We start from the raw sequence: 13,286 nt of genomic DNA, 5'->3' as shown, positions 1-13,286 counted from the left end.
CTTGTCTTCTGCTTTTGTAATGATTCATGTACGGTAACCAAAGGAGTTGTGATGTGCTGGGAGCATTGTTCTTAGATAACTTTTTAAAATAAAAACCAAGTTTACTGGGTGATTTTTTTGGAGTTTATTTAATGAAAGATAATAAAATAGGATACCTGTTTACAGCAAGTTTAACAGCCACAAATGACACTTAGGAGAGTGTATATCCCTACACACGTGAGCATTCAAATAATGGTAGAAATATAAATATCAACCTATTGTTTTATAGCAATTTGGAATGGTTACAAAAGTGAGTTTATTTTGTGAGATTTTGTTCATGTTTTAATTACTATTTCAGTGGGATTTGTTATATTTGACATGTTTCTTAGATTTCATTGCCCATCTTTTGAAATACGGAACTTTAAAAAAATAATATAAAATTGTGATGGAATTAGTCTATAGTATTTAGTAGCTTGATATAAATGATATTGGCAGTGTCCTAAAAATGTTCTCTCACTGCATTTTATATGAAAAGCCATCGTGTAAATGCTGAAAGCCTCTCTTTGGCTTCAAAATCTGCTTCCCACCACCTCCGCCCACACTCCCATGCACACTATTGCCTCATCTTTATATTTTCTATTCAGGATATTTGATCAGAATCTTAGTTTTGTGCTGTTTCTATCTGAAAATATTTGTAAAATTTTAGAACCATGTACCCAAAACAGGAGGCATATTTTATCCTGTACTTTAATTAATTAAAAAAAAAAATCTGCAGACAGACCTGTTTTTTAATACTGCACACTAGATGGCAGTTTTGTCATATTCTTCCCACTTCAAATGCTGCTAGTGTGAGTGGAACAGAAAAGGCCATCAGTGTTTAGTCTGCACTCACAGGGTCTCTGCGTGACCAATGCGGACCCCGTGGACTTCCTGGAACATATGTTAGCAATTTAGCTGCAGACATTTATTTCTTTGTTTTACTGCTTGGCTCTTTGAGAAAGTGTTGGTGCCAGGTTATGGGTTGTCTGGATCATGTCAGAGGCCATGGAGATCAAGTTCATGTGACAGGCTAGACTAAGGAAGGATGAAGTTGGAGGAGGTGAGGAAACTGACCCTTACTTTCAACAGCAACAAGTCACTGCCTGTCTGTGGACTGGAGCCAAAAGCCTCGCGCCTAAGTTTTGCTCCAGCTGAACAAACAAAACACGTTGCCCATTTGGCTTTTTCATATTTCATCAATAGTGGTTAAACCAGTGATTTCTCTATGTCTCAAAATTTGCTTATCCTTCATCTCTCCCTCTCAATGCTTTACTCCTATAGCTCTGTCCAGACGAAGTGACCTGGAAACCCTCGGCTACTGCCTGCTGCGGTGGCTGTGTGGGAAGCTGCCCTGGGAAGGGAACCTGCAGGACCCCGTGGCTGTCCAGGCTGCTAAAACAAAGTAAAGAGTTTCAAGTATTCCATTATGTGCAGCAACAGGTCTGAGGGGAGCCATTACAGGGAGTTAGGATCCCAGAGAAGTTACCATTTACCCAACGTGATAACCAAAGCTCAGTTCTTAAATTTGAAAAATTATATTTGAAAAACTGAACAGCTTACAGACATAAAATCCATTAAGATCACAACTATGAAGTCACATGTATGTGAGTTGTAATAGAAACTATAAAGTGAAATAGTTGTTCCTTTACATGGTGTTTTCCAGAGCTCAGATTGTAGGTGGTGGTATTTTCAAGGAAGAGTGTTTCCAAATTAGCTTTGTGTAAGTATATGTAGGTAGTCTGAGCTCTGTCTGATTGATATTAATTGTGCAAAGCAACAATGTGAAATGGGACAAATATGGCCTATATTTTTCAAGTGAGAGTAACATGGCTCTTTCTTAATCCTGTGTCTTGGAGGGAGTATATTTTGTTTCTGAAAGAAGAAACAAACAAAAATTTTACATGAGGTGTTTATATGAAAGATAATCTTGCAGCCATATAAGCATTGTTAATATTTCACATTCAGTTTTTCTCAGCTAGAATCTGTTAGCATGAAAATTAGGTCAGACTGAGGACAGAGTATGTTACTATTTTACTGTTTTCTCACTGATCAGGCCTAAGAAAAAGTCAATTGCATGTAGCACAGAATAGCCATTTTTTTTATTATATACCAATATATGTTCTACAGTAGTTATCCACACATACGATATCACAATTGGAAAAGGCAGCTCTATTTTAAGTAGGGCATATTGTAACAGAAGTTTACAAGAGGGGCAGCTGATTCGTAGAAACCAATCTTCAAATTCAGTGTGGCATTGGTTCTTAATAGAGAGAAAAGCTAGCTCACAGATGCAGAATAATGCAAATTACATTTGTAAATACTGACATACCGAATATTGTATGAAATATTTCTTTACTTGGAATGCAGATCATCCTAGTCCCTCACCCAAAATGAACACATTTATATAAGTCAATATTAAAACTATTTAATCAGTTATTTACTGCAATGATCGATGTGTCTATATTAACCCCCATGTAACTGACATTTTTCAATATATGGGTCAAGTCAAAGCACAGTAATGGGCATATATAAATAGTCTTGGTATCCAATTTTCCACCTCAGTTTACTGAATTTGAATAATGTACTTTATTTCAAAGATTAGCATTTTAATTCTAATGATTATATGTATGTTTTTCTCTTATTAAGATTTACTATGATTTTAGTTTTTTATCAGTATGCATATATAGATGCATTCATTGTTGATACCTTTAATATGCCTCTGTGTTTATTCAAATATAATAATAGGGGATCATATAAAATAATAAAGTATAATGCTAATATAATCTCCATTTACATTTTGAGGATCCTTACATATGTTAATATCTTCATTTTGGTTTGATTACTAGTAAAAACCTATATAGATCAGTAAAGCTAATATATTATGAAATGTACAATTAAAGTAAACTGTAGACATTTTCAAACTTCTTATAGTGTATAATACATAATTATAATTTATTCAACTTGCTGAGAAGGCATAACACTGAATTCCCCATTAGGGCATTTGCTTGCATATGCAGCCGCGATGCCGTGTCACCTTCATGCCCTTTATTTTCCTGACTTAGGGTGATCTTAGGTCAGGGCACTTACTGTTACAGTTCTGCCTGTGCCTGAATTCATGAATCAGACATTCGTATCAGTAATTTTAGTTGAATGTTTTTATATTTGTGGCTGAAGCAACTTAAAGGAGTTGTACTCATTCCCTTTAAAATACTGAAAATTGTTAGAATATCGGGGCTTCTTTGTTTTGTCTTTTGGATGTTTCTTGTTAACCTGTTTAATCATAGGATAGCATAAAACACTGTCCAATGGGTAGGTGCTTGAGGAAAAATATTCTTAAAATCCAGATACAGTTTTTCTAGGTATTTTTTCTTGTTTCTAAGAAAAAAATTAGATATTGCTACTTCTGCATTTTACCCATGTAAACAATTAAAGCATTTATTATGTAGTTTAAGGTGACTGATATAAAAATTGGTCAATGAGAATTGGGGGATCTTCCCCACACCTACGTTCTGCCTTATCCATTACCAGTAGATGAGAAAACTCCTGAAAGTCAAGGTATTGGTGATTCACCAACACAGAATTTGAGTTTTGCTTTCTAATCAGGGCAGGGGATCATAGGATTGCAAACAAATTCATTGTGTGTTACTCTGTTTTGTTTTAGTCTGTTGGATGAGCTCCCCGAGTCAGTGCTTCAATGGGCTCCTTCTGGAAGCAGCTGCTGTAAGTCTGATGATAACTCCCACCTTCTCCGATACGCTTCACAGGCCACCACATCGGTCACTCCTGTGTGGCAGCTTTTGTTGAGTCCACCCACCCCCGTTCCATAGGGATGGGAGGGACCTCTTCAGGGTTACACATAGGTTGCTGGAACAGAGACTGGTTAGATCCTTTTTGACATTAGAACACAAGAATGCCGCACAAAAACATTTAGACAGCTTTCCGGGCTCTGCGGACTGGGTTTTTTTAAAGATGTGTTTTATGGGAATCATGCCCAGGTTTAATAGTCACCTTTATCTGATATTTCTAGAGTTGACTTTGTATCTTTGTTCCTCCATATCCTGTTGAAAGAAGATAAAGTTGACCTAAGGAAAGACTACTTTCAATCAGTAATTTAAAAAGAAACACAACAAAACCAGTCCTTACACACTTGAATGCCTTTGAGACCCTGGGGTACAGCACCAAAGTTTCGGATTGGCAAGGGGCCCACACAGGCCTGTGACTTGGGGACTGGGAGGTATGTTGCATTAAATAGTTTTCCCTTTCAAGTTAGTATAGACCATTTTTGGAATTCTTTAATTGACAGTATTATGAGTAAAAATAATAAGTCAATTCAGAATTACCTAAGTGCCTGTCATTTTCAATGCATGCTGGGCACAGTGAGCACCAGTTTAACTGGGTCACGTGGTCTCACAGAAAAGCGCCCTCTTTGGCTGTCACGCTTGCTTTTTCTCAGGCACATAAGCAGAGTGAATCTTGTTCTCTCTTTATATTGGCCAATCTCAAAGGTAGCTTTTAGTTGCCTTAGAAAAGTGACTGACCCTCTAGCTAAAGTCAAATAGTGTCAGTTTCCATCTGAGAGTTTAAAAGAGGTAAATCATCTTAAACTTATGTTTGTAGCCCTTCTTTGACAAGAAAGCAAACTTTTCATTTTCATAGGAAACAAGAGGAACAAACCAGATCTGCTTCCCCCCTCTATTTCCCAGGACCCCTAAGTCTGCCTCCCCATGTCCCGGGTCCCTTTTCTTCTGATGGAGTGGGGTGAACAGTCGAATATTCTCATTGGGGGGGATGGGTTGAAAGATGGTAGCGTTTCATTTTTGTAACTGCACTGAGTAACTTGGTCCAAAGGCCAACGTTCCTTTTTGACTAATACTCTTATTGGCATTTTTACCAAGTCATACAGTTTGTGTTTTATCTGACAAGACAGCAAAAAAGAGAGCTGGGAAGGTGTTAGAATTTTTTTAATTGCATATCTCCTTTACCTTTCCTGTTCCTCCTGCACAAAAGGTAACTGTTCAGCTTCAGGTTAGCAAAGAATGCCCAGGTGCGCTGGGTTATACACGATAAACGCCTGCGGGCCAGCGCGTATCCTGTGCCACTCCTCTTGCTAGAGCTAGGTGACACGAAGAGGTGAGTGAGGCAGGAATGCCAGGTTCCTCTTTCTCTGTACAAACCATTTGAGTGTATAGTATTATTTTATAAAATGCAGACTTCTATTTCTAAAGCACAAAACATTAAACCTTTAATAGTAACTGAAGGTCTCTTAAGTTCGTTATGCTTAGAAGAATGGGTATTGTAAGCAGGAAAATTAAACTGATTTACAAATGGTTTATTACTAAGACATTTCATAAAACAGCCAAGAAGTTGGCAGCGTGCATGCCCAACTCACTGCAGCAATAGTAGTTTCAAACGTTTCTATCTCTTGAAATGATACTTAATATTTCACCAACTTAAGAAACAGACAGTTCAAGAATATCATAATTGCATAGTACTCAAAGTATTTTGTTTTATAGCTCTAGCAATGTGCTAGCAAATTAAAAAATGTATTTAATATAATAAGTCCAGATCTTGAAAGGCTAACATTTAGACTGGCATTACATCACAACAGTCTCAGCATCATGTTTATAATAATCAATTTGTAACAGAGGTGGCTCTTTTCTTTTCCTCCCTGTCCTTCCTCACCAGGTCCTTGTTTTTCTCAAACCCCAGCCCCGTGAAGGCTTTGCAGAGTAGCTGCTGTCAGCTGGTGGAATGCCAGGAGCCTTCCATTGTCTTCTAACAGTGATTTGTGAAAAGTGTTCCCAACATACTCAGCTCTGTTCTCCATTTGGGGTATTTTGGTTAATTGAATTGCAATATATATACCAAACTTGGCTTACCGATCTTGGCCCAAAGAACAACAGAATATTTATATTAAAATAGCAGTGACTGTAATTTAATTTTTCCTCCTCGATCATCCCTTCAGGAATTAGATGCCCGCAAAGGGCTCCTGAAAACATGAGTAATAAATAAAACCTCAGCACTTGATAGTTAATAGAAATCTGGTTAAGCGAATGCTAGGTAACAGATTTTATGTATCTTATACATGAGAGAGGAAAAAAGTAGGTTGTATAACTGCCACAGTATCTCACACACACACACACACACACACACACGCTCTCTCTCTCCCTCTCTCTCTCTCTCTCACACACACACACACACACACACACACACGAGCCAAGAGTTCTCATTTTAGTCACATTAGCCTTATGTTCCTAGAAAAATAGCTGTGCACAATGTGGTATATAGTGGTCACTCTCTCGCTTTCCTAGAGGGAACACAGATGATGACTAGTCCTTATGGAATTTTTCCCGGTGGGCAGTGAAACCCGGTTTCTCTGCATTTCCCCGTTTGAATGGCGGTAGGCCTGGAGGGGAAGGGAAGGCTTAGGAAGTCACTCCTGCCAACCCACCAGGCTTCCCACAGGAAGATTCTCTTCCCACAGGATAAAGTAGGAAGTACTTGTGTCTGGTTCAGTAATAAGTTTTTGAAGGAAAGAGGCTTGTAAAGACTAGTTTACCATGAAGAATTGTCACCGTAAAGAAATGAAAACATGCCCGTTTTTTAAACAGTGCACGGTAGTATCACTGTTGTCTAAGTTCTAGATTGAACCTTCATGAAACAAAAATGCAAGAACTACATTTGTTTTAAGGCTGCTATGTTTGTAACCTTTGGGTACTAATTCTAATTGTATTTAAAAGTGTATAGTTCATACATTTTTTGGGGGGAGGGAGACCTACTTTTATAGTCCTAGGCAGGAGATTCCAGTAGAGAAAAAAATAAAAGGTGCAACTTCTCGTCCTTCTGCAGTGAGTCGGGGAGACTGTGCCCTGGATGCATTGGGTTGGCTGGGTGTGGAGGTCGTGAGGGAGACTTGGCGAGGTCTACAGTCAGTCATGGCTGAACACATGCAATTCAAGGCCATTTCTAAATGAACTGTTATAATCTCGGAATCAAAGCCTTAATTAAAATTTGGAATGATTTTTTCCTTTAAAGTAAGGTTATGTATAATAAATAACAGTTGTTTTTAACTGAATTTTTAAAACTGCAACATAAAAAAAAATGTTTGATCTATTGTATTACTCAGGTAGTTATTAGTAGTTGCACCCCATAAATCAAAATCTCTAACTATAATTTAAAAAATTTGCTTCCTTCAATAAGATTAGTGAATTATAAATGTCAACAAAGATGTGTAAAATAATTACCAGTTTCTCTGATCTTTTCAAATCGGTAGGCCACTCTATATTTCAGTCATTTTTGGATATCATTTAAAAAGTGCTTTTCACTGAATTGTTTATTCTTAGTTTCTTCAGAATGTGTGTGTGTATGCGTAAGAGAGAAATAGATTTTGGGGATCCTGGGGCCTTGACATCTCTTGCCAATTATGAACGTAATGTAAAAAATTTAATACTTCACAGGTGAAATAGCCCAGTATTTGGTATGTGCTCATAATTTAGCCTATGATGAAAAGCCAAACTATCAAATGCTCAAGAAAATTCTGAACCCAGGTGGAATACCTTTAGGACCGTTGGAATTTTCCACTAAAGGAGAGAATGTGAATGTGCGTACTCCAAACGATCACAAAGTAAGTAACGTAGGTCCTGGGATCTTATGCTTGCCTTCTGTGAAGCGTTCTTCCAAATGAGGCTGTTTTAGGTTTCAAATGAGTTTGACAACCTGGTTTCTTGCGTATTATATTTAATTCCTTTTCCTCTAACTCAGCTCTAAGAAATTTTGTTGAAAGTTCTTTTGATTTTGACATATTGTTTCTTACAGAAAAATAGTAGGTTCTGTGTTCTGTTGTATACTGTTAAAGAAACGAAGTCATTGCTGACCTCAGAGAGGTGACTAGGTTAGGGCTAATCTGACTTTTCATGAAAACCTTTATTTACTGCTTTTCTTTAAATTTTGTTTTCCTCTTTTTTCATACAAATTTGGCCATAATTTGGCGGTAACAATAATACTCTTAGATTTAAGCAGATTATTTGTATGTGCTGATATTTCAATATATAAACAATTCCTTAAAAAAGGAGTTATTTTTAAAAAGTCGCATCTCCTCCTTTACTCTGCTGTCTTCCAACTGACACCCTTACATCAACTTAAAAAAAAACAAAAAAGAGTTAGAACTTGAAAAAAGAATTAAACGTGAAATGATACCAAAGAATTAGGACAAAACATTTTTTAAGAGTGTGAGGGAAACCTGAGACTGCTGTCAGAAGCATTACTGGACAGGCGACTAAATGTCCATTTCTTCCTTGACACTGTCCACATGCAAAAAAAAAATAAAAAAATGGGACGACTTTTTCCCCTCACGCGTGTATAATAAGGTAGGATCAGGATGCCATTCATTTTTAATATTTCTTGTGAACTTTGGATCATCACAAGTGTTCGTGAGCCAAGAATGCAGGATGCAAACTAATGTGACTGATTGGCTGCTAGATGAATGGTGAGTCAAGTATCAGTGCACAGATGGTTCTGATTTGCTGAATTTTGTAGCTGCTGCAACTGAAGACATAAAATATCCTTCTAGTCATAAATTAGCTCTTTGGAAGCAAAACCTTGACACCAGAGCTTTACAACCTTCAATTAGTAGGGAAAGAAGTATTTGAATGACTGTGGTATTGACATCTGTAGGCCTGCATAGTAATCATTCCTAATAGAAGAGAATATCTGTTTGAGGAGGTTTTGCATGGCTAATTAACTACCAGTGAGAATATGTAATTTTTTCATGATCTCCTGATTGTCACCTTTCTCTCATGATACAATTACATTTTATTGTAGCGAGTGCCTCACAAACCGATTGTCAGCACTATTTACTATTGCAGCAGGCAGAACAAAAGTTCATGTTTAATAAAAAGCCACTGGATTTTGATCTTGGTAATTACCGAGACTTATTTTAACAGTTTTATTGACTTTTGTGTTTTTATCACTTTCGCAACAAAACAAAGAACCATTTCCTTGACATAGTATTTCCCTTGCAATAATGGTCACCATTTAATCTACTCTAATTTAGGTAGGTTTTTTTCCTTTTTTGTAGTTTTTCAGTTTCATAAACTTAATTGAAATATAAAAGAAGCCATTTTAAAAACCAATAGCTGTATCCTCTGATGTAAAATTGTAATTATTCATCAGAATTTTCAGTTTCATCAAATTCAAAGGATGTTATGAAACCATTATATGTGCAGAGAATAGAACATAAAACATTTTTTGCAGTGAGCCTCAATCAAAAATATTTCATTCTTTTCTTTTGATTAGAGCATTTCAATTATGAGTAAAAAGGAAACACTAAGAGTGATATACATTCTTAAGACTTTAGTTAATTTCTGTTAACAATATGACCAGTCTTAGTATATGGAAATTATGATGACTTGGAGATAGATTTCACAGCATATCAATATTATTGGGTAATAACTTTGTTTCTCTAATATTTTAAGTACACAAATACGTTTAATAGTACTATAAAATATAGGTTCTCTGTATGTGGCTAAACCTTAGTATCTTAATTTTTATTTTTAAAGTTTACAGATTTTGTGATGTTGAAAAAACCAAACTTGAAAATGTTCAAAAGCTATGTATAACCATAGAAACTGTCCTATACTCCGCCCCTTTGCATGATACAGTATAGGATAGTTTCTGCAATTGATCTTTTCCATAACAAATACAATTTTAAGTCCAAAATGAATATTAATCACATGGCCCCAAATTCCTTTTTAGTCACAGAATCCCCTTAAAAACATTTCTTATTACTCTGTACATGGATCATTCTAGTTTAATGAATGAACTTTGGACTTGTACTTTTTAGACAAAGATTTTTAAAAAGCCAGTGGACTAGAAAATGTATACAGTTAGGTAAATAAAATGTTTCTGTCGTTCAGGTGTTCAAAGGAAAGTTATGAATGTTTAATTTTTTAAAATGTTATCTCACTCAATATAAGTGACTGTACATTTTAAATTTAGAATTCTTAAAAATATGTTTTGGTTAGGTATGAGAAAATACCATATCACCACAAGAATCTCAGCAAACTTATATCATCTTTTTGCAAAAGAAAAATGAGGTACTTTTTCAATACTCGGTTTTACTACGTATCACACACTGTTCCCTGTAAACTGGGCCTTCTTCCTAAAGTCCCCGAATACTGTTACTGGAGTTACATTGGGAATGAATTTTTGTCAGGATAGCAGAGACGTTGATACTTTTTCCCTGAAAAGCAAATCTTTGGGGGTATTTTCCTCAATCAAAATGACAATATGTATAGCTGAAATCACTCTCTAGTAGTTCTGACGGCTCCTGAGGTAGCACTGACAAATTAGGAGAATCTATCATCAGGGCTACTACCACAGTCTATTTATGCTATCCACTGGGATTTAATGTCCAAAATTCACTGAAGGAAACCATATTTCAGTACAAGTGCTTACTGAGGTGAGCTAAAGCTCTAGAATTCCCAGATGAGAATGCTAAAGACGAACTGAAAAACCAGCATTATTGAAGTCCCAGTTCAACCCTGGAATAAGCTGTTTCTTCAAGAGCCAGTAGTGGATCCTTTTATCAGTTTATCAGTATCTCCTTCCTTAAGGTGATACCGAAATCCATATTTTAATAGTGTAGATACCTGGGCACAATGAGGCACTGTCTTTCCTAAATGCTTTACCTAGGAAGAGGAGTTGGTCAGAGTTAACATGTTCAAGTAAACCCACATTTCAGACAGTAAAAGTGTGTTCCTGCATTCACCCTAAATTGGAGGTTCCTGCAGCAAATATGGGGGCAAATATATTATTATTGGTAGTAGTAATCTTTGTACTGAACTTAAAAGTTTACTAAAATCTCTTGAGCTTTAATGCTCAAAGTAAACTTGTCTTCGTGTTTATTTTATGTATGTGAGAAAAGTAGAATATAAACTCTCCATAAGCACATTTTTGGCACATTAAATTTGAAGGGCACAAAAGCATTCCTGATTTTGTAGAACGGTGTGAAGTACTAGTAGAAATTTAAATAAAAAGTACCTTGTTTGAATAGCCACTTTTTCAAAATGACACACAGTTGGATAGTACCCTCTTATTTGATCATGTGGGATGCCACGTGTTTTCTGTATTTTGTGTAACTTTGAGAAAAATGTTTACTGTGTTCACAGTTACGGGTTAAACTTAATCATGCCACTTCATTCTTACCATTCGATAACTTTCCCTAGAAAGAGACAGTTTATGCTTTGGCATAAACTGGATGTCACTTTGTTTAGTAGGTAGAAGTGCCCGTGGCAGCACAGCCTGCCCGCCACCGCCTGACGGCAGGCGCACCTCACGCAGCCCTGAACCTGTTAGACCACATCTCTGTACAGCAGGGGCTCCCAGGGCAGAGCATCTTAGACCTAACGTGCCTGGCACAGAGGCAGCACCAAAAAACGCAGTATCTCCACTAATCCTTTCTACCGCAGGACACATTTTCACGGTGATTGGCAAGCCAGTGTTTTATTAGGATAAAGCTGTGTACAGCAGCCTTAGGAAACTGTTTCACACCAGTGGTGTGATGAGCATTTATTGCCAAGACGGAAGAGTGGCTCAGGAGGTGGTTACACATGAATTTTCCCAGTCATTTGGGGGGATTGAGTGGTGGAAACAAAGAACCCCTAAGTGATTAGGAAACAATTTCAATTTTCAGGTTACCGAAAGGCAGTGGCTTTGCCGTCCTTTGAGAAGCCAGGATCTGGGAGGAGGGATGAATAAAGACTGATGTTGTGACAGCTCAGACCTAGCCACAAAACAACAGCCTATTTTAAAGGGAAGGGGTGAACACACTTGGCAATAGAAGCTAAAAATTGAGAGACTACAAATTAGGGCTCTGCCTGCCCAGCCAATGTAATTCATTCTCTGTGTTGGCACTGGCTACTCCATTATTTCCCCTTGTACCATTCCTGTCTCCTGCCCCCTATTTAACCCATGAAAAAAGGTGATGGCACTTGCAGCTGCTGTAAACATGAAGCTGCTGAACAAGTACTTCACATAAGGAGCTTCAGTGGCTTTCCGTCTTCCAACTGTATTGAGAGATCTGCCCTTCTATTTCCCTGTCTACTTCAAGGTTATTAAGAGTCAGTCATCCCCCAGATAGCACCACGGTGTGAAAAAGAAACCTCAGAAGCAAGCTTGTTGTAGAACTTAACCTCTGATACTGGTACACGGTGTTAGATGACATGAACTGTTATTCATCGGCCTAAAGGTTAAATTACCTGTATATAAAAAAAAGTAAGCAACATTATAAGCTCCTTTTACACATTCACATTAATTAGGCTCACTTCAGTGATAAAAAACTAAGATTCTAATTATTAAGAATTTACACTAAAAAGATATACGAGATCCACTCCCAGCAAAGGTTAATAATAAATTCATGTGCAGTTTTAAAATGTGACAGTTTTCTGTAAAAATGCTGTTTTCAATAAGCAAATTATCTGTAGAGATAATTTCTAAAGAGTGCACAACAGAAACACTAATTTTAATTGGTCTTGTCCTACTGATGAGAAAGGGTCACAGGATTTTGCCAACTGCTGTATTTTTTCCTCTAATGCCCATTTGTGGGTTTGCTCTATATTCTTTTTTTCAAAGCTTGGCAAGTTTAGAATTTTCAAGAATCTGGACATGAATGCATTTTTTTACACGTCAAAAGTTTTCCTTATATATTACTCCTTATTCTATATCAACAGGTCGATTTGCGAAGGGTGGCAACAAAGCAAGTCAATCAGATGCAAAATAGGTTTGTAGAAAAAAATGTCCCCGGTGCGAGAAGTGCTGCTTCGTACCCAGCGCGGAGAAAAGTGCAGAAAGAGGAGAAGCCGCCAGCTGAATTGCTTAACAATGGAACAGCTCAGGTGAGAGGTTTTTTGTTTTTGTTTTCTTTTCCTTAATGTTACAATAGCATATGCCCTTTGGGAATAAAGACATTTCATTTTCTCCTGAGGACCAAGGCTGTATAGTTTTGTTAAATGAGAAGGGGCAGAAAATGTCCTATGCAGCAGATAAAAACAAAGCAGCCAACTCCAGTACTCGTGGAAACTGAACGACAGTGAGCACATTTGCATACAGATCTGATTTCTTCCTTAGCCTAAGAATGTAATGAAGTGCACTTAAATTTTTATGCCATCTATGATCCATTAGGGACTTAACATATTCCATACTTTTACATTGGTTCCTCCAGTCTAACCCTTATAATCAAATATGTAAGTGAAGTGTTTCTCTGTCAATAC

At 37.0% G+C, this 13,286-nt stretch overlaps 1 protein-coding gene across 1 annotated transcript in view; it reads left to right on the top strand.

Annotated features, from left to right (window-relative positions):
* VRK2 (VRK serine/threonine kinase 2) overlaps positions 1-13,286 on the top strand; it is a 92,370-nt gene that overhangs the window by 68,217 nt on the left and 10,867 nt on the right. The window contains exons 9-12 of the mRNA XM_054575417.1: positions 1,300-1,420; positions 3,680-3,738; positions 7,476-7,642; positions 12,747-12,911. Of these exons, the coding sequence (XP_054431392.1) occupies positions 1,300-1,420; positions 3,680-3,738; positions 7,476-7,642; positions 12,747-12,911 (512 nt within the window). The remainder of the gene's footprint in view (positions 1-1,299; positions 1,421-3,679; positions 3,739-7,475; positions 7,643-12,746; positions 12,912-13,286) is intronic.

The sequence above is a fragment of the Pteronotus mesoamericanus genome, unplaced genomic scaffold, assembly GCF_021234165.1.
Source record: "Pteronotus mesoamericanus isolate MK-2021 breed Mesoamerican mustached bat unplaced genomic scaffold, CSHL_Meso_final contig_291, whole genome shotgun sequence".
In the NCBI taxonomy this organism is placed as follows: Eukaryota; Metazoa; Chordata; class Mammalia; order Chiroptera; family Mormoopidae; genus Pteronotus; species Pteronotus mesoamericanus.
This window is presented reverse-complemented; position numbering and strand designations above follow the sequence as displayed.